The following is a 27624-nucleotide window of genomic DNA, read 5'->3' as shown; positions in this document are numbered from 1 at the left end:
ACCAGTACGAGAAATATAGCATATTGTATTTCACTAGCAATATATTTGCTATAATCCTCCCGGATCAACATATCTTTAGTCTGTCATGGCTACTGAAAATATTAATGAGCCAATGCCAGACTAAAAATAAAACAAACAAAATGATTAGAATTCTGTGTTTAATAACATTACAATGTATAGCGCCCGTACAAAAAGTATTTTATTTTTAGATACAGTTGTTTAAATGACAAATTTATAAAACTAAAACTACAACACAAATGCCATTCAACATCATCATTGTAACGCATCCAGATCTTCAGGTATTGACTGTAAAAATTGCTGAGGGACTCATAAATGCTCCTGGAAAAAAAAACAAAAAACAAAACAAGACATTCAGTCAGTGCTTTTTTCACAAAGAAAAAAATGGATGACATTGAGTGCCATATTTATCAATAGTATATTCATCTAGTGGTTAGTTTACAGATATGTAGAACTACATCATATAACATTATGAGCTGCTTGTTTTACCTGAGGTAGCTGTATTACCGTTTACATTCTAAAAGTGGAAGACCAAATGGCAGTAGAGCAACTCAAGAAAGTTGTGCAAAGAATTGAACTGGATGTGACTATTTCACGCACAACCTTAAGTAACAGTTTTTTGAAAAACGTGATGATAATTAGTAATTAATTGTGCCAAGCAATTTTTCAATCGTGACATGTTGCCTGCGGTTTCATTAAATAATGGGACACCTAAAATGTTTTTTTCCGACAAAAACACTAGAGGTCGCAGTTTGTACTTTGCAGTTTAGTTGCCATTTGTGTAATAAAGGCTTATTTGCACATGTCAAGTAGAATTGGTATTATTGGAAAACGACCTGTCAGAGAAATCTTTAAAGAAAACTAAGACAAGCCCGACTGCTAAGTAGCAGAATAGTGACTCAGACCAGTCAAGAAGGACTATACTTGCAAGCAGGAAGCAGAGGCGCCTATTCTCATGTTTGTCTTCCAAGACTGCTTCAACCCCCCCTGTTTCCTGCCTGCTCTTTTATTTCATTAAAAAAGCATTGCACAATACAGAAGGTAGCAACATCCCAACTGCAAGACTATTTCAGCCAGACAGCTGTTTCACCTTTAGTCAAACTAAGTCCAAGTTACCCGTTTATCTTAGCAAAGCTCACTTCAACAAAATAGAGTGCATGTTTTTTGCAAGCTGTGTGGGTTGATTGCAGTTCGTGCCGGCTGGCTTCAAGCATGGAATGAGTTTACAGCAACAACAGAAGGATGCGAAACACACAATGATAACAACTTACAAGCACGGAATAAACATAATGTAGAAATTCTTTCACATGACCAATATATGAAGTGAAAAAATACTCACCAAAGTGACCTCTGTGCATGATGACACCGTTACGCCGTCAAGGAAGGCTGAATTCAGGTACGTCTCCCCGTTAGAACTGTCCTCATCTTCATAACTGTCAACACCCACACTGAAAGCCTCATGCATCTTCTCAGGTACAATAAAGTTCATTATCACTACCAGAAACCCGATGACTGTGCACAGCACACCTAGGAAAGACTTTTGTTCAGCCAAGCTCAAACAAATGTCAGAAAATCTGCAAGCAAAGTCTTTAATAGTTACCGGTAATCAGAGCCAACCAGAAAGAAACGCTGAATCCCGCTTCAAAAGAGACGGTTCCGATTGAGAAAACACAGTTCGGCGCGTTCATGATGGTGGCGAAGGCTGCCACCGAGATGAAGATAAAGCCGGCTGTAGCAAACATCATGTAGCCGGCGTACAAAATAACTGGCATGGAGAGGAGAATGTTGGCCAACATCCAGCAGCAAAATGCCACCCTGGTTGGAACAGACAGTTAATAACTGCAGCATTTCACCATTATAATACCGTAAATTCCTATTTACATACCAGAGAGTTGCAGATGCGTATCGCCCAGAGGGTCTGTAGTGAAAGATGAGGCCGCACGGGCTGCTGAGAGTGAATTTCTCTGCGATGTATAGGATGGGGTTCGGTAGGCCTTTCTCCATTGCGTCGTCATAATCGTCCTCAATCGTGTCATGCCAGGTGAACATCTCGTTGTAGTCGATGGTCTCGTTCAACTGAACTACAGGATTGCCTGCAAAGCCGAAAAAAAGTGTGCCATGCTAATTGCAACTGTAGGGTCACTGCTAGTGTAATGGTTGATGTAGCTAATTAGTTTGGTGATAGCAATATTGGTTGACACATTGGAACAAGCATTTACGCTCCCTAACTGTGTGAGTGCTGTGTGTCCAAATTGTTTGGAATGCTGGTTGGGTGGTTCAGAAAATGTATTTATAATAATTACTAGCGACATAATTGTGGTTTTTATTTCTGGTTTGTCTACCATAAAATGATGTCACTAATGAAAATGTGCATCCGTATAAAACTTCTCAAAATAATGGCATATAACACTGCAAAGGAGTTACTATAACACAGTTAAGCAATGAGTTGCTTCATGTTGCAATTAATTTGCTCTTAATTTGAGAAGAAAACTGTACTTTTCCTGTCACAACATTAAAATGCATTAGTTTTGCTGATACCTGTGAAGAATGCTCAAAAAAGACTTATTTTACAACATAATCTACTGTAGGTGTTTTGATTTGTAAGTGTGCTTTTATACACCTGCAAAAACATCGGGGCAGTATCATTCTGTGGTGCAATATATATGAAAAATGATGCTGTAATTCACCTTTTAGTGTGACATTAATTCCGTAAAGGCCAACGTGTAAGCCCACATCAGCATGGACAACCGCATTGCTGAAAGACTTGTAGGTAGCGTTTGTGGTCATATTGGCCTCAGCCCAGTTGTCAGTAAAGTTGAGTGCTGCAGGAAAAGAAAGGAGGGGAAAAAAAACAATTACAAAATGTGCGACTTATCAAAGCTTTGTGGAAAAAGTGCTGCACTCACCCACGATAACGGCGCCGATAAACAAGCTCAAAATGATCCTCAACAGCCAGAAGAGCCGCTGATTGCAAAGGAAAATATATAAGCTGATATGAAATTAATTTTAAAACTAGACTAACTTCAAAAACTTGCACTTACTGACTTTCCTCGAATCCCGGGCAGAATAAGTAGCAGACAGAGTGCAAGCACAAGGAAACATATGATAACAGTGAGCAAGTGACCACTAAAAATGAAGGACGTCCTTCGCATGTTGTAGAAAGGATAAATGTCATCGTAGAAAGTCATATTGGCTCGGGCTCTTGATGCTGCAGACACAAGTTCACATATGTTGCAGGAACAGCACTCTGGTAAAGATGAAAAAAAACAAAAACAAAAAAAAACTTGAATTCAAACCTCAATCTTGGAAATGGAGGCAGCAAGTGTAACTCTTGAGGAAACATGTGCCTCTTTTATACACAAGGAACTGGATGCTCTGGTAGGAGAAAAGTGGGAAATGTGTGATTCAGAGCAAACAACCAACCCCAATTGGAAATTCCAGGTCACATGTTTTTGATGAAGTAGAAGACACTTCACTGCCTCTCATTTGCTCCTACACTGCAAATCAACCTGCTGCACTCTCTACCTTTCTATCTCCGCACAGGTAAGCAGGATTATTTCCCTCTCTCTTTAAAGAATGCATTAACATAGCACAGCAATTTTCCACTACTGAGCTGAGAGCTCTAAATTCTTCTTGACATTTTTAATTACAACAAATGTGCCTTTACTGTATATTTTTTAACAAGATTGTTATTTCAGTGCATATACTTGATCAGCTGAATTTTTACAGGAATAAAAATGTAAGCATTTTCCGTAAGAGTAGACTTTTTATGGTGTGGATTCTTACCTATAGATTCATGGAAGCATCTTTAAATGAGCAATTACTTACCTATCAAAAAATTGTTAAAAGTCATCCCAAATCTCCCCGAAAATGTAGACAAGCAATCTCTGCAAAAGGTAAACGCGAATAAATGTTATCTTCACTTTACCTGCACTTTTCATAAGTCCTCCACGGCTCTTAGTTGCACTGAGTTGAGGAGCCTCTCTGCATCGATGGATTTGCGTAAGCACCTTTGGAGTGTTTGTGCATCGCTCGCTTTGCTGCTCATAGCCGGTGAGTCGACGACGAGCTAAAACAAGTTCGATCCCAGAGTTAGAGCTAAATTGACTTTAGGGTGCATTTGAGCAGATTCGCAGTGTGAAATAACGTGGGAAGTCCCTCGCTTTGACGGCTGGTACAACAATTTAGGATCTCCCAAACGTGGAGCAGTGGGTGAGTAAAACTTTTTTGCGTGTGTGTGTGTGTGTGTGCTAATTCTCCCAGCTGTGACCACGATCTGCCGTGTGTAATGATGTCATCATTTAGTACGTCGACTTTATGTGGGATTAAGTGGTACTTAAGTAAAAGTAGAAAAGAACAGACTCCAATTAAGATATAAACAAGTGAATGGCGCTTAAGGGTTTTTACTCCGCGTTTTGATAACATTTATAGCTAAAATTCGATTTTTTTTTTTTTAATTAAGCGCTGGCTAGCGTTGACGGGCGTTTTTTTGGCTATCAAAACATAGGTTGCCAATCGTGTAGTGATTCCTACATTCCTCGAAAATTGACAAAAAAAGAAAGAAGAAAAAAAGCTGGAGGGGACTGGATAAGACAAATAATAAATGAAAAATACTGATTTGAAGTTAAAACATCCTCCCTGTTGGTGAAAAGGTGCAAGTCGCCTATTCCGCCCACCCAAGAAGTTAATACCCTCGAAATCCTAATCAGGCTGCCTCAGGTTCATTCCAGTGCTTTGCAAAATAATATTTTATTCCGCTATGTTCAGATAATTGCTTTCTTTGTACCATTAATGAATGATTTTTATGGCTTGATAGTTGTGCTGATCCTCACTTTTTGTATCCCTCTACCAGGGCTAATATCCATTTACTTTTACACAGACACCCGGGATGAGTTTAATCTCTTCCCTGAACTCAAAGTCATTCAACTCTTTCCTATTAAAATGTTCTCATCACCCAATACCTAAAATGGAAAAAAAATACAACCAAAAAAAAAACGTGCTGAAATGTTTAGTTTAAAAAAATCTTGTTCCATCATAGGCCTTTTCTTTAGATGATGTGCCAATAGAGCTGTAAAATTATATTTTGCATAATTTTTTTAAGCAAGTTGATTAGTTGCCTCCTTTTAAGGTAACTCAATTTGCTGCAAGGTGCTTGGCTGGGATAGTTTAAAAGTCACAAAATCTAGCCAACGTTATTCAAACTTGGCATCACTGTTTGCATATTTGCAGGCTCACACCTTGTGCGGCTGTTGCCCGCCAACTTCCGGGATGGCGTCTACCAAGCAGAGAACCAGCCTGAGCTGCCCAATCCAAGAAACCTGAGCCGCAGTCTCAGTGTTGGCCCTTCTGGGTTGCCCTCCAGGAAAAATCAAACTGTGTTATCTTTAATTTTTGGTAAATGCATATTCATTGACTGTCTCCCCTATCTTACAGATTTCTGTCATATTTCTCTTTACATGCTCTGCTTGAAATTCCATTTTTCGTGTAATCTTTTCAGGTTATCACATTGCGTTTGAGATCATGAATTCAAGGACTCCTGGGTGCCCGCCTGAATTTATGAACATCCCAGTGCCTAAAGGTGACCCCATTTTCGACCCGAATGGTACCGGTGAAGTTCTGCTGCCTTTTCAGAGAGGACCATGGGACAAAGATACGGGCCAGAGTCCTGGCAACCCTCGCACACAGGTGATGCTTGGAATTATGTATTGAAAGTTTGTGCCAACACCGATTGCTGTTTGTAATTGTTTACAATTGTTGTCGGTATTTGCATGTATAAAGTATGTGATATCATGACAGTAAAAAAAAAAAAAAAAAAAAATATATATATATATATATATATATATATATATATATATACAGTGGGCCCCCGGGTTACGAACTTAATCCGTTCAGCGGCTACGCTCGTATCTCGAATTGCTCGTATAGCGGGCAATCCAAACCCATGTTAATTCGTGAGTGCAACGCGCGCAGAAGCCTTAGGTAAAATCATCACGCTGTATACATAAATTAATATTAAGTGACATAATCTACTGTTCAGTTGCATTAAATAACAAATACAAAGGATAAATGACTTTTACCTTTGGAAAGACGTGACTTGCGCTGAGATAAGCACAGAAGAGCAGAGATGAATGCTCTAAGTCAATACGGTAAATCAGATATGCTATTGGTCTTACAGTGTCAAAGTAACTTTTTCAGTCAGGGTTTTCTCTACTTCCTTCCATCCCAACCAGCTGTGCCATCAAGCTAGATAAAGGCGTTCGGCCAATAGCATATCGACACTTCTGTGATTGACGTGTGACACCGGCCAATAGCATCTCCGTGAGTGAGACCGGGTGACCTTAATCGACCAATAGCATATTGGCGTCTCCTTGACTGACTGATAATTATTTGCACTTTTTTTTTAAACGGTTGGAATGTATTGACATCTTATTGATTAAAACACATTTAAATCTGTGACGATTTTTTGTCCTGCAATCGGCACACTTAATTTCATGTCAACTGTTTTTCCCGACGTGAATTGAGCACGGTGGAAGCGGAGAGGTGGTTGTGTGTGTTGCATTTACTAGGCAGCACACTTATGGCTTGTTCGAGCGTCAGTTCACCTTTGGTTACAACTCACAGAATTGCAACAATGACGCTGTCCCAATGCATATCGGGAGATCGCCGACTAACCTGACATGCACTCTTGTCTAGCAACCATTATATGGCGCTGTATCATCACCCGTAATAGGGTGCAGAGATTAATCACTTGAATTAATACGGCAACGCATATAGGCTATTGGTCTTACAGTGTTACAGTAACTCTTTCAGTCATGGTGCAAATCACGGAGATACTAAAACATCATCCTCTTATTTCTTCCTTTACCGCTGCTAGTAATTTTAGAAGCTATGTCTAACAGATAAAGTTTGCAAAGTCTTCAAAACATTCCGTTTTTCACTCATTTTGTCTACTTCCTTCCATCCTGTCCCATCAAGCTAGATAAAGGCGTTCGGCCAATAGCATATCGGCATTTCTGTGATTGACGTGTGACGCCGGCCAATAGCATCTCCGTGAGTGAGACCGGGTGACCTTAATCGACCAATAGCATATTGGCGTCTCCTTGACTGACTGATAATTATTCACACTTTTTTTTAAACGGTTGCTATGTATTGACAATTAATTTAAAAAAAAGCACACATTTAAACCAATGACAATTCTTTGTCCTGCAATCGGCACATTTAATTTCATGTCAGCTGTTTTTCCCTTTAGCTGTACAAACACTACACTTAAATGGTAATATATTTAGACACCGTGAGTGAGACAGTCAGTATGAGATTGTAAGACCAATAGCGTTCACGTTACCGCCGTAAGTATCAATTAATGATTGTAGATGACGCAACTGCTGAATATATTGACGCAGTTAGGCGAGAACATTTCTACATACTCAATGGCTGGTTTGACGGAATGCTCGCAAGACGAGAGGTTTGCTCGTAAGCGGAGGACAAAATTCTCCCTGATCCACGCTCGTAAGGCGGTATGTTCGCAAATCAGGATGCTCGTAAGCAGGGGGCTGACTGTATATATATATATATATATATATATTGTACAGCCTTTGCCTATAGGCTGGACAGCAGGGCAACTGGGTAAGTTTTGTTTTGACGCGTGCGTCAATCAAATAATTTCAATAGTCTCTTTGCGTTGCGTTGGATATGCCAATCCGTTTATTTCGTCCACATTCCTTTTCGTTCAATATCGTGATAAAACAATAATTCGGGTTACAAACCAAACTTAAAGACCACTCACGTTCGCACGTTCGCACGTTCGCACGTTCGCACGGTCGAAAACTGTTTGCCCCTTGCCCTGTCGCACCTGCGTGCAATCACCAACTGGCACGTATTTATGTAACCATGGCAACCATGGTTCCACCCACCATAGATTGGCATGTCTTCAGACAATTTGTTTAACTTTCTTAATATAAACAAATTAGAATACACAAAAGGCTTTTTGGCTCCAACACACCGGCCCCTAATTGAGAACGGCAGGAGACCGTGAACAATTCAAACCAATATTAACATAAATGGAGCCAACAAGTCATGTAAACGAAAACAAAACAAACCTCTTAGAAGCTTAAGAGTCTGCTTCTTGAATCAAGCAAAGCTTAGTTATTGGTCTGTCCAGTGTGCTGGTTTTTGTTTTAACTCATGCAGAACGCACTAGTCCCTTCTTGTCAGCATAGATCTCTAAGACCCTTCCCAGCAGCCAGGATCCACGTGGGGCTGTTGCATCCACGATCAATACAATGTCCCCCTGCTCCAGAAAGGTCTTTGAGTTCTTTCCAATGTTCTACAAACTGCGACAGTCTCTGCTGCATCTCCTCCTGGCCAATGGTGTTGTCATCAGACAGCTTCTTTCCAGTATCAAGCACAGACTTAATTGCCGGCTCATGGGCTCCCAATTCAGCCTCAAGCGTTTCTTCCTCAGATTCTGCACTCCAGTCAAATCACGCCCATAGTCTTCTGAACTTACAAGCAACTTCTCTTTGATCCAAGACTCCTCATCATCTAAGTCCCTGAAGAACTGATGTAGACAGTGAGACTCATTCAGCTTCGCGTGGCGGCTGGCTGCCATGCTCTTTATTTTGTTGAAACGACCATTAACAGCACCACGCTTGTCCTTCACTTGAGAGGTATCAAAGGCGTTGCTTGCCATCAGACTGTCAGCCTGTCCATTTAAATCTTCCAGACGATCTTCATGGGCTGAAATATCAGCCTCCAGCAACTGATGTTTTTTCAACAGGTTGTTGACTGAGGCCAGATCTTTCCCATAGTCCTCTGAAGCAAGAAGTGCTTCCACCTCAGAGAGCCAAAAATCAAAGTCTTTGATGCCAGTGTTAAAGTTCTGTTGCTTATTGGCTTCTTTGAGTTTTTGGCTCTTTTCAGCAGATTTGTTGACGAGAAATTGCCACTGTTCATCCAGCGCACCAAGGCGTACCTTAACTGCATCTTCACTGCCAGCACAGGCACCTCTCTGGATGAGTGTGTTACCAGTATCTATGACGCCACGGATTCGATCAGCATTGGCATGGAGCTCCGCCTCAAATGCTTGGTGCTTCTGATGTTTACTCAGAAGCTTGGATAGCTGAATGTTGGTAGGGTCCTTGTAGGACTCATCAGAAGCAGTCTGCAGTTTCTCACTGATCCAAGCTTCTATTTCATCCACATCTCGGCTGAATTGCTGCAGGGTCTGGGATTCACCAAGTTTTGAGCGCTTTTCAATCATCTGGGTCTTCAGCCGACGCCACCTGTCAAGAACTTCATTGCGTCGACTGCAGATCTCAGATTTGGCATAATGGTCCGCTCCTATGAGTTGATTGGCAAAGGATTGGAGAGCAGCAATTTTCTCTTCCTGCACATTAATGGCTTTATCAAAGTCTTCATGTTTTTTGATTAGTGCCTCAACACTATCAAGGGAGTCTCCCTTGTCGTCACTTGCAAGAAAGGCTTCACGAGCTGCCATCCAATTCTCAGCTTGTTCACAGTCTCTGCTAAAGAGCTGGAACCCCAAGCATTGGTCCAGCATCATGCGGCGCTGTACCCAGGCCTTTTCCAGGTCAGCCCGCTCCATTTCTAAAGTTTCCAATCTTTGCTTGATCTCGGGAGTCGCATAATGTCCTTGCACCAAAAGCTGGTGCCCGAATTGCTCAAAAGCCTGGAATGTACCAAGACGAGCATCTATTTCTGTGCGATGTTCCTGATGTCTTTCTAGAAGTGCTTCCGCTCCAGTCACATCTTTGGCTAGCTCCTCAGAGGACACCAGTCCTCGGATACCATTAACCCAGGACACGAGGTCTCTGAAATCAGATAGAAAGCGCTGCAGGTCATGTGAATTTCCCAGCTTGTCTTTGCGCTGATCAGCACGTCTAACAAGGCTGCTCCAGGCAGAGTTGAGCTCAGTACATTTCTCTTGAATGTCATCCACTGCTTCTGGGTGGGACTGTATGAGACGTTGTGCGGTTTCCCCAAGAGAGTTCACATTGTCACCTAGGGGTGCCAGGTCTCTTTCAAAGCCCTCATGCTTGCGCTGCAAAGCCTGAACACTTGCCAAATCATGACCGTAGTTGTCGGTGTTGAGAGCCTGGGTTTTTTTCTCAATCCATTCTTTAGTTTCATCAGCATCTCTGTGGAATTTCTTATCTCTCCCAAACCTCCTCTTCAATCCAAATATGCGTTGCCTAGCAACACACCGATTGTTTGGCAGACAGACTTCCTTTTTTCTGAAAGGGAGTTCCAGGGTGTAATGTCCATCTTGAAGTTTACAAGAATCAGTCATGATTTTCATGAACTTCTTATCATCCTGTGACATTTCCTCTTTGTCCTCCGATGTCGTTTCATTAAAATCATGGTTGTACTGATTGTGCAGCAATTCCTCCAAATGTGTTATGGAGGTCCTGTTGACAGTAACGCACTCAGCCTGCTCACTGTAGCCGGAAAGGGGACCATTAATAACCCACCCCAATAGGGTCTTAATGGCATATGGCCCATTACCACGACTGTTCACAACTTCCCACGGTTCAAGTAGTTTAGAGGCATTGGTACCAATCAATAGCTCAACATCAGCTTGAATGCGTGGAAGAACCACCCCATTTAAATATGGCCACTTAGCCAGCTCCTCTTCTTTAATGATGTTACTGGTTGTAACAGGCATTTTCTTTTGAGTGTAGACCTTGGGCAGGTCAAAGAACTCTTCTCCAGTGAGGCTTGAGATTTCTAAATCGGTCAACATGTAACTGGATACAGATGCCTTTGGGCCCATGGTTAGAAGGCTGATTTTGGCTTTTCTTCCATTCAAATTCAACTTCCTCATGAGGGCTTCTGAACAAAAGGTATCTGTGCTGCCGGGATCGAGGAATGCATAGGTTTTAATTACTTTATGTCCCTTGCTGGACTTCACCTGCACAGGTAGGATTGACAAAACGCCATTACTGTCACCGGCCCCTGTTTGTCCACAAGTTTGCAAGGAGATCTGCGCGTTGCTCACTGAAGGCTTATTTGGCTGACTTGCGTTGCTTGACCTCTGCTTTTGGTCAAAGTAAATATGAAGAATACTGGGATGCTTTTTATTGCACACCTTGCAAATCAAACGGTCAGCACAATATTTGCTTAAATGGCCTTTGCGAAGGCAGCCAAAACAGACTCCATTTTGTTTTATAAAAGCAAGTTTGTCTCTGTGTGACTTCTTCTCCATTGTTGGACACTGATCCAGAGTGTGGTCTTTAGAACAGCATATACAAGAGGCGGTGTTGTGAGCAGTATTACTTGGCTTGGGACTAGGTGGAAATCTTGCTTGTTCTTCTTCAGGCGGAGGGGTTTCGATAGTAGTTGCAAAGCTGTCTCCTTTAAACCTGGGTTTGCCTTGGGACTTCAATTTGTTCATTGGCTTCCCTGTGCCCGGTGTGTTATTCTGAATGTCACCAAAGACTGGATCTGATATTATCTTTACCTGGCGCTCTATAAAGGTGACGATGTCTGTGAACTGGGGTCTGCGGTAGTGTCTTTCCATTATGCCGCATGCAGAGACTCTCCAAATCTCTCTTAGCTTATATGGAAGCTTTGAAATGATGACTTTCATGTTGGCTGGCATGTCAAGTTCTCTCATATACTGTACCGTTTCCATGGCATTACAACACTGACGAAGGAAGAGTGAATATGCTCGAAGGGATTTTGGATCCTCAGATTTCAGCAGCGGCCAGTTGTGAACCTTCTCCATATATGCTGCTGTAATTTTATATTCATCTCCAAAGTTTTGGTCAAGAAGATATTTTGCCATGTCATACCCTCTGTCTGGTGCCATGTGTTGACAGCTCCGTACAAGCTCGTTCGGCTGACCCTTGGTGTACCTCTCCAGATAGTACAGACAATCCCCTTTGTTGCTTGCGTTTCTCTCAACGCAATGTACAAAGGCTCTAACAAAGGTTCTATATTGTAGAGGATCCCCATCAAAACATGGTATCTCCCTGGGTGGCAGTAAATGAGAGGTTTGCTGTTCCATTAGCATGGCTGTGATTTCATTTTGTTTTTGGAGCAAGTTGCACACCGTTGAAGTGTCATTGAATTGAGAAGCATTTTGTTCCACAGGGGGGTTCCTGTGGGTAGTATGGCCAATGTCCCATGCTGCATTCATAGGCATGTGTGATTGTGAAAAGGGTGGTGGTTGTACACGTCGGGGTGGTTGTTTTGTTTGAATATACGTTTGCTGCTGTGGTGGTTGTGAAATGAGTCCTTGCTGCTGTTGTATAGGAGGCGGTTGTTGTTGTACATAGGATTGTGCAGATTGTTGTCGGGGTGGCTGTGGTTGGATAGGTTGTGTGACTGGTTCATGTTTTCTGGCTAGGGTGTGTTGTGCCACCGAAGGTTCTTTTGGTCTTGCACCTTTCCTAAAGTAGGAGTCCATTCCATCAGATGGTGCTTGTGAGAGGGTTTGGTGAGTGGGAGATTGTAGCACTGATATTTTGGCATTGGCAGCAGCCAGTTCTGCCTCCAGCTCCAATGTTTCCTTTTTCTTTCGCAGCATTTCCTCCATCTCCTCAAGCGCATGCTTCTCCTTTAATGCTGCTGCACGAATTACAAGGGCAGCTCTGTCTGCCTCTACCTGCTTGCGAGCTCGAAACGAAGAGGTGCTGGACCTACTCGCTTCACTCCAGGTGTGACCTTTAGTGGATTTTGTGCTTTCAACATTAGAGATGCTGTCGTTGGAATTGATTTCATTTTCCACATCATCGCCACTTTGCACAGCTTGGGTCCTTTTTGTCCAATCATTGACCTCCTCAATAAATTGATCATTATTGATCATTTTAGCCTTGAACCAAATGTCATGTTTGTATTGTTCTTCTTGAGGTATTAGTGGTAGAAGAGCACACTGTGCCTCTCTGGCACCTTTGCATAGGTCAAGATATTTCACAAGTGCACTTTGAACCTCCTGTTTGCATCCTCCATTTTCCATTAATTCTCCAATTGTTTTCTGCATGTTGGATGCCCTTTTTAATTTAGAATTTCTCTCCTTTTGCAATGAATCAACTTTCTCCATTAAGGCCCTTGGTGTTAGTTTCACCTTGCGTTTGGAGCCAACCTGTGACCCAACTTGAGATTTAACCTGTGAAATTTCACTGCGAGCACTTTGACCTGTGGTGGTCACATTAGACCGTTTTTCACCCTCTGAAGTTTCCATTATTTGCATTGCATCACCATTTGAGCGCATAACATGAGCAACACCTCTACCTGAATCCATTTTTGCAATACAAAACCCAACCAGCAGTGTGAAATGTAAAACAGTACCTTGTTATTTCAGTCAAACCCCACAGAAATTCATCACATTACAATCAAGACCTTGTAAAACGTAACGGAGATGAAACCATAAAACCACCAATGCATTGGATTTTACCAGAGCGCTCGTATTGACACCTTTTTTTTATCCTCAAAGTCCCCTATGTGTGCACACAGTATTTTAAATGGCCATATATTGTTAACCAGCTGGTAGCGCGCTACATACCTTTATGTGCACAGTGTACCTGTCCAAGTTTGGAAAAGTGCCCCAATGCAAAGTTCAAGCACCGGGCCGTTGTCCTGGTCGTGTGATGCGATGCGATGCGAGGTGGCTGGGCAGCGCGGCCGTCCGCTCACCGTGGATGTTCTGGCTGGCTGCCTTGCTGGTCCTGACGTTCGCGGTGCCTCTTATCCTCAAAGTCCCCTGGCGTAGTCTTGTGGTCCGTCCAAGTTTCGCAACAACACAGCGAAACAGCACTTATTTGTCCTTTCATGCAACGATCGGATGCCGTCCAAACCGAGCAGCCGTCACGTTGCGTTTCCTCTCGGTTTCCAATATACTTTAAACTGGTAGTCCGTCTCAAACTAAGACTACAGTTTTCGACATTGTACAGCCTTTGCCTATAGGCTGGACAGCAGGGCAACTGGGTAAGTTTTGTTTTGACGCGTGCGTCAATCAAATAATTTCAATAGTCTCTTTGCGTTGCGTTGGATATGCCAATCCGTTTATTTCGTCCACATTCCTTTTCGTTCAATATCGTGATAAAACAATAATTCGGGTTACAAACCAAACTTAAAGACCACTCACGTTCGCACGTTCGCACGTTCGCACGGTCGAAAACTGTTTGCCCCTTGCCCTGTCGCACCTGCGTGCAATCACCAACTGGCACGTATTTATGTAACCATGGCAACCATGGTTCCACCCACCATAGATTGGCATGTCTTCAGACAATTTGTTTAACTTTCTTAATATAAACAAATTAGAATACACAAAAGGCTTTTTGGCTCCAACACATATATATATATATATATATATATATATATATATATATATATATATATATATATATATATATATTTTTTTTTTTTTTTTTTTTGGGAAGGTCAACATGGTCACAGCATGGATCGATGGCAGCTCCATTTATGGGCCTTCCACTTCCTGGTCAGACTCCCTTAGAAGCTTTTCTGGTGGGCTGCTAGCCGCCGGCTTGGAATTGAACATGCCAAGACGAGCGAGTGCTCGCAGTGTCATATGGAGCGCTGCTGACCCCACAACAGGTGATCATGGACCTCAGGGCCTCTATGGTAAGATGCATGTATTAAAGTTCCCACTTTTATATTTTTAACTTTTTCTACTGTGACATCATTACCAAGCTGTATTTGGGGTCATTTTTCTTCTCTGTGTTTATTGGTAAAGTTGTAAATCTATTGGAATAATCTGGAGAACTCCATCTTCTTTCTCCAGAGTTGGGAAATTCTTGGGGCAACGAAAATGTCTTCACAGCAGCAGAAGGCATCGTCTGGTTTCGTTACCACAACTATTTAGCTTCTAAACTGCATGAGGAACACCTACAGTGGTCAGACGAGGAGTTATTTCAAAATGCCAGAAAGACAGTCGTGGCGACATTCCAGGTAGAGGAAAAGTCTTGATGTACAGTAATCCTCCTTTTTGAGATGTTAATATAAAAAATAGTTGCACCCTACAAATCTTAGGTGGCTGTATATTTGTGTTTCCAGTCATATTATTACATCCAATAATGTTTTATTTTTATAACAACAGAATATTGCCCTTTACGAATGGCTGCCATCATACCTGGAAGACAGAACTCTTCCGCCTTATCCAGGTAACATTCAAATAATAATAATAATAAAAGATTATTAAAGCATCACTAATGACGCTTATTTCAGTATGAATAGTTTTTTTTAGCGTAACATCCTGTTTTACCTGGGCAGGATATCAGAGGTTTGTTGATCCGGCAATCTCCCCTGAGTTTCAGGCTGCTGCGATGAGATTAGGGATCACTATGGCTCCACCTGGTGTTTATATGAGGTAATTTGTTTTTTACAGACTACTTTCAGAGGTCGGAGTGTTAATCACTCAGAAACACATGGAGACTATGAAAACGAACATACCGTACATGTTCTTGACACATAGGAATACATGTAACGAGCAGCAGACGTGCAAATTGTTGCCCGTTACTTCTCTCAAGATATGTGCAATGGCTGCTTTATTTTATACAGAAACAGAACCTGCCATTTTCGAAAAATCGTCAACACTGATGGCAGTTTATCGCCAGCTTTGCGACTTTGTAACAGCTTTTGGAAACGTCAGGTACGTATGACACTCAGTTCAATTTATTTTTTTTTTTTTTTTACCATATACAGTGTTGCCTTGACAATAAGTGGCCCAACTCAAGATTTTTCAAGATGCAACCCGTTGGAATAAGACGAAAATTTTTTGTATTGAAGCAGTAAAGACAGCTCATTTTTGCAAAACAGCTGCAGTTTTGCACAGTGAGAAAATCTTCAATAAAGAAGCTGTCAAATCATATCTCAGGGTACCACTGTATTTAAAACTTTTCGGTATGATGCATTGAGCACTACACTACTGTAAAGTTAAAGCTTATTATTAAGCATAAAAAAAGAATGGTACATTGTGTATTTTTTAAATAACCACATAAATGAAATACATAATCGTGATCTAACATAATGACAAATGCACAAATACAAATGCAACTTTGTATAATGTTTTTGCAATGCACCGATGGTGCTGCAACACTTGTAGACAAACAATATGATATGCGATGTGGGGACTTGAGTCGTGTGTGTTGCCAGAGAACAAATATCATATCTCAAGGCAGCATTGTATTAAAAACGCTGAGCAGTATCTCACATAAAGTACTACAGTACTGTAATGTTTAAGTACATCAAAAATAAAAATTAACAGTATTATCTATTTGTCCCCGCTGACTGCCTGAAGTCGGCTGGGATAGGCACCAGCAAGCTTGCAACCCTTGTGAGGTTAAGCGTCTTTCGAAAATGGATGGATGGATATTATCTATTATGCAAAAGGCTGTTAGAGGAGCGTCCGCTTTATTTTTATGCTTTTGTCTTCTTGTCAACAAGGAGATGAATGTGAACACAAGCCAAGATGTGGATGACCTCCTCATGGGCATGGCCTCTCAGGTTGCAGAGGAAGTCGACCACATTGTTGTGGAGGACTTAAGAGGTGATTCCCCCTGAAACCGCATGTGTCATGAGCACAAATGAAATGACACATTATTGAATACTTTGATTTAACCCCTGACAGACTTCATGTACGGACCTCTTAAGTTCACTCGCACAGATCTGGTGGCACTGACTGTCCAGAGAGGACGAGATTTCGGCCTTCGTAGTTACACGGAGGTCAGACAAGCGCTGGATTTGTCTCCTATAAAGACATTTGAAGACATGAATCCTCAGATAAAAAAGACCAACCCGCAGGTAAAATCCAGAACGTTCAACAACCGATCCAATATGGGCAGCAAGCATTTGCGTAACAGGTAGATTTGTTTGAATAGTTGCTACGAGAAGTTGCACAACTCTATGATGGAGACATCACCAAACTGGAGCTCTTCCCTGGTGGACTGCTTGAGGCAATGGGTGGTCCGGGTCCGGTTTTCTCCGCTATCATCATGGACCAGTTTGAACGCATAAGAAACGGCGATCGCTTCTGGTTTGAGAACAAACAGAATGGGTGAGTTCCTCCCATTGTGATCCCCATGCTGAAATGATGCTGTTTGTCATCATGATTATTTATCCTATGTTTTATTGTCACAGCTTGTTCTCAGATGACGACATTCAAAGGATCCGCAACATCACTTTTCACGACGTTCTTGTTGCAGTCATGAACGCAGAGGATTCGGACCTTCAAAGCAGTGTGTTCTTCTGGAAGAGTGGTAAACTATAATTTTAACCACAAACTACAACGTGATTAGGATACTCCATGACTGAAAATATGAAAATGATCTCACTTTTGGCCTTAGGTGATCCTTGTCCTCAACCCACTCAGCTAAAAGCATCAATGCTTCATCCCTGCACTAATGCCACCAAACTCAATTATTTTGATGGGAGCAAAGTTGGCTTTGGGATATGTATTATCATTCTGTTCCTCTTTCCTGTTGGTAAGTATCATACCTTTGCCTATTTCTGCACTGTATCGTTATTTATCATCAAAATGCCCTCAACAGTGAGTTACATAGTGGCCTGTACAGTAGCGTATCACCGCAAATACCGCTACAGAAAGTCCCATAAAAGAGGCAACACCACTGGAAGAACAGAGACAACAATCTCAGGATTTACTGGTAAGAATAGTATCTTATTCACTGCTATTGATGGCTCGAAATGCTAAAGATCCGTTTTACTAGGCTTTCACTTGCAGAGACTATGACACAACTGATTGAATGAATCAGGAGACAAAAAATTGGTTGTGTTTACGGCATCACCCGAAAGTTGACACATTTCTGTGCATATCAGGCCGTTCGGGGCTAATCATGTGGTCTAGTGGATCAAGTATTGTTGCGTAGGTGTCATTGTGACATTGTACAGAATTCTCCACGGCATCTCTGCGACGACTCCATCTAATACCTACAGAAGACATCTGGTTGATGTTTTCCCAGTCACAAACAGGATTGGCCCCTGTGATGTTGCCAAGATTTTCTGGGGATTTTCAAAAATGCCTCTAAAAGCCTCCAGAAGATGTTTTGGAGACTCGGGTTGGCATCATGTTGCCAACTAGTCAAGTCAAGTTAAAGTTACAGTATTTAAATAGCCCGTGAGGTTGTTTTTCAGCCTTTTTTCTCTCTGTCTTTAGCCTTTGAGTGGCAGAACCACAAAAAGCCTCTGCACGCCATCAGTGTCGAGGTCGTAGAGGAGAGGAAGCTGCAGATACGGGACAGATCTGGAGCTGTGCTTCGCTGTTTGAATCTGAACAAACAGCATTGCCTTGATGTGCTTCTCTCCAACGATCGCCATCAGAAAGCTCTTTTGCTCAAAGTGCCAAAAGAATATGACCTGGTTAGTAGCTGGAATCAGCAAGGATTGATATGCTCTTGAAAGGTTTCACTGTAAAATCTGAATATTCTCCTCCAATTATTCCTTCTGCGTCCCTTTGCTATTCCAGGTGCTTTTTTTTGATGATGAGAGCAAACGAGCTGCATTCCTCATGAGTCTGCACCCAGAGGTGACTGACAGGAGGTGTGAGGTTAGATTGAGAGAGATGAGTGAGAAGGAGCTTCTGAAGGAGGCGTTAACAGGAGAGCAAAGGGCGCAGATTGTGGAAACATTCATCCGACACGCTTTCGCCAAGGTACGCTAGATAGCTAGCTCGGTAGCTATATACGAATTGTATGTATAAGGCATAATGATGCAGCTCTTCACCGGCTCAGGTTTTGGAAATAGAGAAGAGCGATGCTGGGGACATGAGCGGCGTTTCTTGTCGGAAAACCAAAGAGGTTCTGCAGTGCGAGTTGACTGCTTCAGAGTTTGCTGATGCGCTGGGCCTCAAGCCTGACTCCTTATTTGTGAACTCCATGTTCACATTGGCTGATAAAGACGGCAACGGCTACCTCTCCTTCCAGGAGTTTCTTGATGTCATTGTCATATTTATGAATGGTAAAGCAAGGGATACAAAAACAATACCAGTTAACAGAATATTGTATGGTTTCACAGGATCAGTTAAAAACGCTTACAAAGATAATAAGCCTCATCACACAAATATATCACTTCAAAAGCTCTACTTTCCAGAAACAAACAAAGAAAAACATCTTGCATGAGCTCCTGACAGCTATATCGTTCAAGGTCATCTTATAGCTCGTACATTATATGTATTATATTGTAGTCCACCAATATCAACACAACCACAAAAACAAAAAAATATGATTAAATGCCTGTTCTTATGTTATCTGCCCAAATTCTTCATCAAAAGTCATGAACGCTAGAATCATTATATTCACTAAACAATTAGCTGATTAATAAGTGCAGCAGGTATAAATAAATTTGCGTGCACCTACCTTTATGGTTATTCAGTTCCTTCTGCGTCAAAGCATTACAGTGAACCATTTTAACAAAACTGTATATTATTCACATATAAATAATCTATTTGCACTTATTGTCTAAAAAACATACAGGCCTTCAATTTAGAGGTGACATAATGCTCGAGTTCCACAAAGTGAGTTAATACAATGACACTTCAGACAGTTAATTATTATATTAATTATTAATAAATAATAATGCATAAAAAGAACAGCTGACATGAGGACATACTGTCAGTATTGATATGTGAAAAAATACTTGATCATGTATGGACCCAGGTTTATGCCCACCAGTGACAATGTTTGTCATCCTAATATATGATTATGGTAGCTAGAATATTGCAAATGACCGGAAACGCTATCAACATAATGCAGTGTAATTTTAAACTCCACAAATATGCTCACATTAAGAATAGCACTTTTAATTTGGTATAGTAAACAGGCTCTGAGTGAAAATCCCAATGTATATTTGCTCAGGAACCCCTGAGGAAAAGTCCAAGCTGATGTTCTCCATGAATGACATTAGCGGAACTGGTTATTTATCAAAAGAAGACTTCGCCAGGATGCTCAGGTTACTATTTTATTAACATTTTCAAAAGCGGTTCTCTTCATGTAATAATTTGCTGTTGGCCTTTCAATTCACTTCAGGTCCTTAATTGAAATCTCCAACGGCGCATTGTCAAAGTGTCAGACAGACGACGCCATCAAAGCCATGATGCAGGCAGCTGGGTATGATCAGAAAGACAATATCACTTGGGAGGACTTCCATTTCCTCCTGCGAGACCATGAAAAGGAGCTACAGTTTGCCCAGCTCAATGTTAAAGGTTAAAAAAAAGACGGCGCTTGTCTTTTTCCTCCATCAATCCATTCATCAACTGTGTCGTCAATGCAGGGGTGGACAATCGAGAAAATAAATTGTTTGATCGAGACCAGAGGGTTTCTTTTATCCGCCCTGAGAGAAGGTAAGTAATAGGAATGCCGAAAATATTCTAAGTGGAGCTTGTCCATTGTGCATAACCCCAGGTAAGACCTTGCATATTGCATTATGCCTAAAGTGTATGATTCATTTTCATCACATGATCTTTATTATTGATTACAGCAGTGACAAAACAGATGGACTGGATCTCCGCAGGCGGAAAAGGTGAGTTACATTTACTTATTGGTAACCATTTAGAATTGGTGCCCTGAGATATGAGTGACTGGAAAAAAAAATTGTGTTTCAAGCTGTCATTCACTTGATTTTTTTTTTAAAATGAATTTATGATGGCAGTGAGCTCAACTCATTTTGACAATAAGTTATAGCTCAGCGGTAGAGAACATTTATTTTTGATAGGTGTTGTATGTTTAAGTTGATCCCAAAAAAAAAAGTTTCAATAATACATGTGATTCAATGCAGGTTTGACCTAAACACTCCCAACGTGTACGTGAAGCCCAAGCATGACTACTACATAAGAAGCCCCTTGCAGCAGAAGGTCCAACAGTTCAAACGATTCGTCGAGAACTATCGTCGGCATATTGTCTGCTTCATCGTGTTTTACGGCATAACAGCAGGCGTGGCGCTCGAGAGATGTTACTGTGAGGATGAATTGGTCATTCTGTGCTGCTGATGCATGGCGAGGTCTGATTCGACTCAAATGTCCTCCTCAGACTACAGTTTGCAGGCCACGTCAACTGGCATGCCTGAGACTTCGGTAGTGGGCGTGGTGGTGTCCCGTGGCTCAGCGGCCGCCATTTCATTCCTGTTCCCCTACATGCTCCTCACAGTGTGCCGCAATCTCATCACAATGTGCAGAGAAACCTTCCTCAACAGATACATCCCCTTTGACGCCGCCATCGACCTTCATCGTTCCATGGCCATGACTGCCGTCGTTCTCACAGGTTGTATATGATTAACCTTTCTCACAAAAAGTTGAGAATATTCCATTTATAATGCTTTTCCGCTTCATCACAAAATTTCACACAAAAGCGGACTATATCTAACTTTTTGTGCGTATAGTTCATAGGTCATGTTCATATTGTGTGAACATTAATGGTTAAAGTCACTTCCTGCATAACGATACAGACAAAAGTACATAACAGTCAAGACAAACTGCTTCATAGCAACTATCTATTTCGGCAATTTATGTTTATTGCCCTTTGACCTTTGTGTAGTATTTTGATCATTTTTTGGGTCAGTTTCTTCCACATCATTTTAACAGTGGTCGTGCCATGTTGAACTTAGGCACGTTGTCACCACCTGGGTGAAATTTCAGCTCCCTGTTGTCTTTTTTCAATGCTTTTTCTTGATGTAAAATGCCTTTGATGTAAAGATCAAACAAGTTGCCCAAAATACTGCACAAGGGTCAGAGATGGGAAAACCAGGTCCAGATAGTAGAACCTCTGCCAGATTTTGACTTTAACCACAGGTATCGATGATGTCTTATTCAATGATAATAACACTAAAGACATGTACTGTAATAGTTCGGGCACTTTTATGAAATTATAAATATGTCATAAATAATGCAATTTATTTTGCTGCCTGCTGTTGTGTGAATCAGCATATTAGGAAATCAAACAATTTCATTTGGGATACATAACGGTAAAGACAGTTCACATTAAATGTTTGAAAAATATTGCTTTGTTTTCCTTATGAACATTTTAACATTATTTTTAAATTATTAAAAAAAACACCAGTAGTTCAAATTTTCAAAATTTCAGTGGGCTATGTTTTTATTGATACAATGTTATGAAAATTACTTGTATATTTAGGTAAGGTACTAAATCTGCTTATTTACAAAAATATTTTTGTAGTTGTTCACAGCTTGGGTCACGTGGTCAACATCTACATCTTCTCTATCAGTAACCTCAACATCCTGGCTTGTTTGTTCCCGAAGGTTTTGACTAATAATGGGTAATGTTTTATACTTTTTTGTTTCATGTGTAACCTTGAGTTAATAGTGTGTTCATTTCATGTTATCAATTTGACCATTCAAACACTTATAAGGAAACTGCTTTTCGTTCATCTTTTTTTCCCTTCCCCATTACAGGTCAGAACTCCCTCTCAAGTGGTCTTGGTGGTTTTTTCAAACTGTTCCAGGTACTGAATTGTGGTGGACTCGGATGTCACATGTTTTTTCTGGTTATACTATATCTCCATACTTTATTTGTGTTGTTCTCAGGGATCACCGGCGTACTGCTTCTTTTCACTTTGGCATTCATTTACGTTTTTGCCTCTCGTTATTTTCGCCGCATCAGTTTCCGAGGCTTCTGGATCACTCATAACCTTTACGTTGTCGTGTATGTTTTGGTAAGTGCTTTTCCCTACCTGACACATCCACAAAATATCCTCCTGTACCTGTAGGGAGGTTTTTCAAGCCGCCAAACATTTGAGTGTGCTTTGTTGTGATTCTGGCACGTTTGCTTCCACTAGACAGTCATTCATGGCAGTTTTGGTCTGCTTCAAGAACCACGTTTCTACATTTTCCTCATCCCACCCGCACTGCTCTTCCTGCTCGACAAACTTATCAGCCTGAGCAGGAAGAAGGTGGAGATTCCCGTCATTAGAGCAGAGCTCCTGCCTTCAGGTAATCTTCAGTCGGTTTGTTATTCCTCGGATAGAAAATAGCTTCAATTGAACTCAGTCCTGGCCCGCTCAAAATTGAATTTTGGGGTAATTATTTCTGCCACTGAGAATATTGAGTACCAATGTTGAACTTCCCCTTGAAGGATTTCTCAATCTGCTCCCCACCCCCGGAAAACAATAGCTACTAATACTCTGTTGACTGTTAATTGCCTCCCTGGTGGTGATTGCCCCTAAAGCAGATGCTTAGTTGGCTTATGCTTACTGAATTGCACCATTAACTCATTCCAACGCAAAAACATATTTTTATGTGTTTGTTTTTTTTTAAGAGTCCAGACATCCAATTCAAAGTACTTTTTTCCAGTTCTAGTACTGCAAGTACTCTAGACTAAAGTTCTGAAGGAAACAGTTACCTGTTAAAGTGTTGAACGCAATATATTACTTGAAGTACTAAGGTAATCAAATATTTTAGCACCTAAGGACATAAAATATTCTATTACTTTAATACATTACTGCCTAAAGAAATTGATAAGTTAATTACCTAAAGTAACGTAAAGTAACCAATTACCGTAATTACTTTTCAACTAAACTATTGGATTACTTTAGTGCCTGATTCATTTAGTCCTCACCTTTTTTAGACCTTTCTTCACCCAAACACTTAAAAAATAATGTAAGAAAAATATTATGCTAATAAGTATCTGGGACTGAATATCTGGAATCTTAAAAAAATGTAAAAATATGTCTGTACGATTGAATGAGTTAATTCTTTTTGTCTTAACTAAACGCTTGCACTCCCTGCAGGTGTAACTCATCTGGAGTTCAAGCGACCGCAAGGCTTTGTGTATCGTTCCGGCCAGTGGGTCCGCATTGCATGCTTGATGTTGGGCACGGATGAGTACCACCCGTTCACGCTGACTTCAGCCCCTCACGAGGAGACCCTTAGCCTGCACATCAGGGCTGTGGGGCCCTGGACCAGCCAGCTCAGAGAGCTCTACAGTGAAGAAAGTTTGATTGAGCTCGGAGCTTATCCAAAGGTAGGAGACATCAGTGCCTCTTTTTCTTAACTTTGAATTTTGCTCTTAACTCATTCACTGCCATTGACGGCTATCGAAGATACATTTTCAAAAATGATCATTATGGTGACACAATAAACCAAAATAGCATACACTATTATTTTACATTTTTCTCTTGACTGTTATTCTGTTACATAACGGGATGGCTGAACATGAGTTACTTTTTCCTTCACACCTTTATGTATTTTCTTTAAAACAGCAAAGTACCTTCCTTAAACTGCCTCATGAAGTCAAAAGCAAAGAGTTCACTAAGATGTCTTGATAAGATTAAGAATATATCATTGAACTGATCAAAAGGTTTTTCCCTTTCATGCATATGTTTGATAGCTTGTTAGATTAATCATTGATAAATACTGTATTGTGAAATCACCAATATTAATCTTCACAAAATTGAATATAATTCAGTTTTTATGACAACATAATTCAAGTTCATTTCAAAAGTGTGTATCAAGCTGATTATCCTTTGAATGAATCAGAGGCCAAGAAGTAGATTTCAGTTTCAAAAAGGTTGGTAATAAGATTGTGCATTGATGGGAAGAATGGATTTCTTACTACCGGCATCTCATGTACAGTAAACTTCCTTTTACAAGCTAGACTTAGAGGAAAGGGTTTACCGTTAGCAATCACTCACTGACACGTCCACAACAAAGCAAATATCTGTGCTTTTATCTAAGAAGGAAGGAGTTCTGTATTTTTAGCCCGAGTCAGAGTACGTTTCATTAGTGCAATTGTGATCAAAATATATTTTATTTTCATCAAAAATTTCATCTAAAAATGCCATTCTGACTGATATTGTGTTTGTGGAAAAAAAATCATGCAGCAAAATCCCCACATCATTATTTTCATCAACTTGAGTGTAATTAAAAAAAAAAAAAAAAATACTTGATATATCAAGATCGTACGTCAATGTAATCATGAGCACTTGTGTCCTGCTTTTTAAGCTGTATCTGGACGGCCCGTTCGGAGAGGGACACCAGGAATGGACGGACTTTGAGGTCTCTGTTTTGGTGGGGGGCGGCATCGGCGTCACGCCATTTGCTTCCATCCTCAAGGATCTGGTCTTCAAGTCCTCCATCAAGTCAAAAATTCAGTGTCAAAAGGTAGGCCTCGCTTTCATTGTTTACTAGTTTTTTGTGGACATGATTACGCACAAGAGGTGTCGGACTCGAGTCATGTGACTTGATATGGTCAGACGGAAGTTACAAACTTGAGGACACTGATAAGACTCATGGTAGGGCTGAATAAATAATCAAATACAAATTGACATTGAAATGTAAAGGACCGCAGATTTCAAAATGCACAAGCTACAAACAATTCTGAATGACTGCATTATACTCTATGAGGGGAAATGTTTGATTGTCTCACGATTCTACCATTATCGGGTCTATGGTCAAATCGATTTTCAACAAAAAATGATTAAAAAAAAATTTATGTTGTGGTCCAACTGCTAGTCTATTCTTTATTTTGATTCATTTGATATAGCAACCACTAGAAAGGACGAAGGAAGCCTTGGTTATTATTTGATAAGGTCTTGTAAACCAAGGTGCCTTGATGGCCAATTTATTGTAATTAAGTAAAATCTCAATGTAATTTTACCACATCATGCTGCTTGATATATGTCAGCTTTTTTAGATTGATAGATCAATATCGATTTAGATTTGTACAGTATCGTAATGATAGCTCAATTGACTCGTGGTTTCATCCCATCTTTAATCAGGAGACTTACTTGAAAGTTAAGTTTTGGGATTTGCACCGATACTAAATGACTTTCTGCCACCTTCAGTACGCATCATGTTTTTCAGGTGTACTTCATCTGGGTGACACGGACGCAGCGTCAGTTTGAGTGGGTGTCAGATATCATCAGAGAGGTGGAAGAGACGGACTTGCTGGAGCTGGTGTCTGTTCACACTTATATCACGCAGGTGGCTCAGAAGTTTGACCTGCGCACCACCATGCTGGTGAGCTAACCATTCATTTACAGTTTCACACTATAGAAAAATAAACAGCAACTGTCAAAATGCAGTCATTAAATTTGAATCAATTAGCCGCCAAAATGTCATTTTCGGCCATTTCAAACCAAATTTATTCATTTTTTTCAAAATGGGTCTCAATTGATAGCTAGCACTGTAAATATTACGAATCGGGTGAGAATCTCAACACAATTTCACACTGGTAAATAATATATTAGAGTGAGAAAAGCAAAGTTTTGTCATGCAAACATGAGTGAAACATTGCCCCCTGGTGGTAGGATGACAAAGTGCTTGATTTGACCTGTAGGATTAGGGTTAAATCAGGCTTTTTAAACTTTAGTCTCAACGAGGATCATCTTAATTAATCTTGGCAGCCAATATCGTGATCGCCATCAAAATTCTATCAATTGTGCAGCCTTAGTTAGCGGATTTGTTTCGTTTCTTTGTTTTGTTGTTGTTTTATGCATAAAATTGATTTGGGGACATTTTATATTGATTATAAATTGTAGTAAATGAAAATGTTGTGTCTTTTTTTATTCCATTGTTTTGGCACACCTCTCGTATCTTTATCGCACACCACACATTGCAAGTGCTGCAATAAATCCTCAGAACAGGTCTCTTCAGTTACAATGTGCACCAGATTTCATCATTCTTGCAGCCGAATACTCAGTTGAACAGGATACTATGGTCGGATTTCTTGTTTTCTTTGTGTGAACAGTACGTGTGCGAGCGTCACTTCCAGAAAGTGTGGAGCCGCAGCCTGTTCACCGGCCTGAGGTCCGTCACCCATTTTGGCAGGCCACCCTTCGTGTCCTTTTTCAGCTCGCTGCAGGAGGTTCATCCAAAGGTCAGTCCTTTTTGAGCCGGCCTCGCTACGCCCACCAGGAGCGCAGGAGCGAAGCCATTTTATAGTCACGCTTGAATACGTGCGAATAAGTGTGATTTCTTGCAGGTGTCAAAAATTGGTGTATTCAGCTGTGGACCGCCAGGACTGACCAAGAATGTGGAGAAAGCCTGTCAGCAAATGAACAAGAGGGATCAAGCTTTGTTCATGCATCACTATGAGAATTTTTAAAATAAATCAGAGTTATTGAATCTTTTGAAGTATACTATGGCTGTGATCATGACACGCTGCCCTTTTCACGTTAGACTTGCTCCTGAATTCTTTTATCGTGATCAGTGTTTAAAATCAATGGTCCATGAAAGTGTAACTTGTTATTCTGTAAGTGATTTGTAATGATGGTTCAATTGAAAGGATATTTGTGGTGGGTGGGAATTATTTCTTATCTAAGTTGGCGGTTCAAGAAAAGGAAAATCCTATGTTATTTGCACTTCATAAAACGTTTCGCAATTACAAGATTGTCAAGGTGGCCTCATTTGTAGATATTATCAATTTAACAGACTTTCTTCCGTGTAGTCACTTCTTGTACAATGTTGAATGTTATCAGGGATATGGATGAAGGGAAAGTTGTGATTTGAGTCAGATTTCACCTCTTAGAGAAGCAAAGTGTGCTCTTTATTGCAGTTGAGTCACAAAAGTAATCAGTGTATCAATTGATCCAGCTTTTAAAAAGCCTTAGGTTATTTTATGTTTTAATATGGATCACGATGCGGTTCATGTCAATCTTCCATAA

At 40.7% G+C, this 27624-nt stretch overlaps 2 protein-coding genes across 2 annotated transcripts; one reads left to right on the top strand and one right to left on the bottom strand.

The window, feature by feature from the left end:
* Positions 1-68: 68 nt before the first annotated feature.
* On the bottom strand, positions 69-6136 carry duoxa (dual oxidase maturation factor). The gene is made up of 9 exons (XM_088417621.1): positions 6096-6136; positions 3947-4087; positions 3060-3265; positions 2925-2982; positions 2706-2840; positions 1904-2111; positions 1619-1833; positions 1358-1545; positions 69-339 (listed from the first exon to the last, which is right to left on the bottom strand). Exons 2-9 carry the CDS (start codon positions 3957-3959, stop codon positions 328-330), a joined length of 1035 nt encoding a protein of 344 aa, XP_088273747.1. The 5' UTR covers positions 3960-4087; positions 6096-6136; the 3' UTR covers positions 69-327.
* On the top strand, positions 4011-27347 carry duox (dual oxidase). The gene is made up of 33 exons (XM_088417622.1): positions 4011-4071; positions 4147-4230; positions 5248-5412; positions 5516-5703; positions 14421-14622; positions 14783-14949; positions 15098-15161; positions 15271-15367; positions 15559-15649; positions 16444-16546; positions 16628-16800; positions 16878-17053; positions 17137-17255; positions 17343-17480; positions 17547-17660; positions 18170-18372; positions 18479-18664; positions 18744-18969; positions 19866-19959; positions 20037-20212; positions 20281-20350; positions 20488-20529; positions 20785-20963; positions 21036-21266; positions 22179-22278; positions 22415-22464; positions 22547-22674; positions 22798-22951; positions 23749-23981; positions 24962-25120; positions 25823-25978; positions 26709-26837; positions 26943-27347. The coding sequence occupies exons 1-33, from the start codon at positions 4011-4013 to the stop codon at positions 27063-27065; spliced, it is 4581 nt and encodes a 1526-aa protein (XP_088273748.1). The 3' UTR covers positions 27066-27347.
* The last annotated feature ends 277 nt before the right edge of the window (positions 27348-27624 follow it).

This window comes from Hippichthys cyanospilos, chromosome 6 (assembly GCF_059441005.1).
Source record: "Hippichthys cyanospilos isolate Australia breed blue-spotted pipefish chromosome 6, RoL_Hcya_1.0, whole genome shotgun sequence".
Taxonomy (NCBI): domain Eukaryota; kingdom Metazoa; phylum Chordata; class Actinopteri; order Syngnathiformes; family Syngnathidae; genus Hippichthys; species Hippichthys cyanospilos.
Note: the sequence above shows the minus strand (reverse complement) of the source record. Positions and strands in the feature narration are given on the sequence as shown.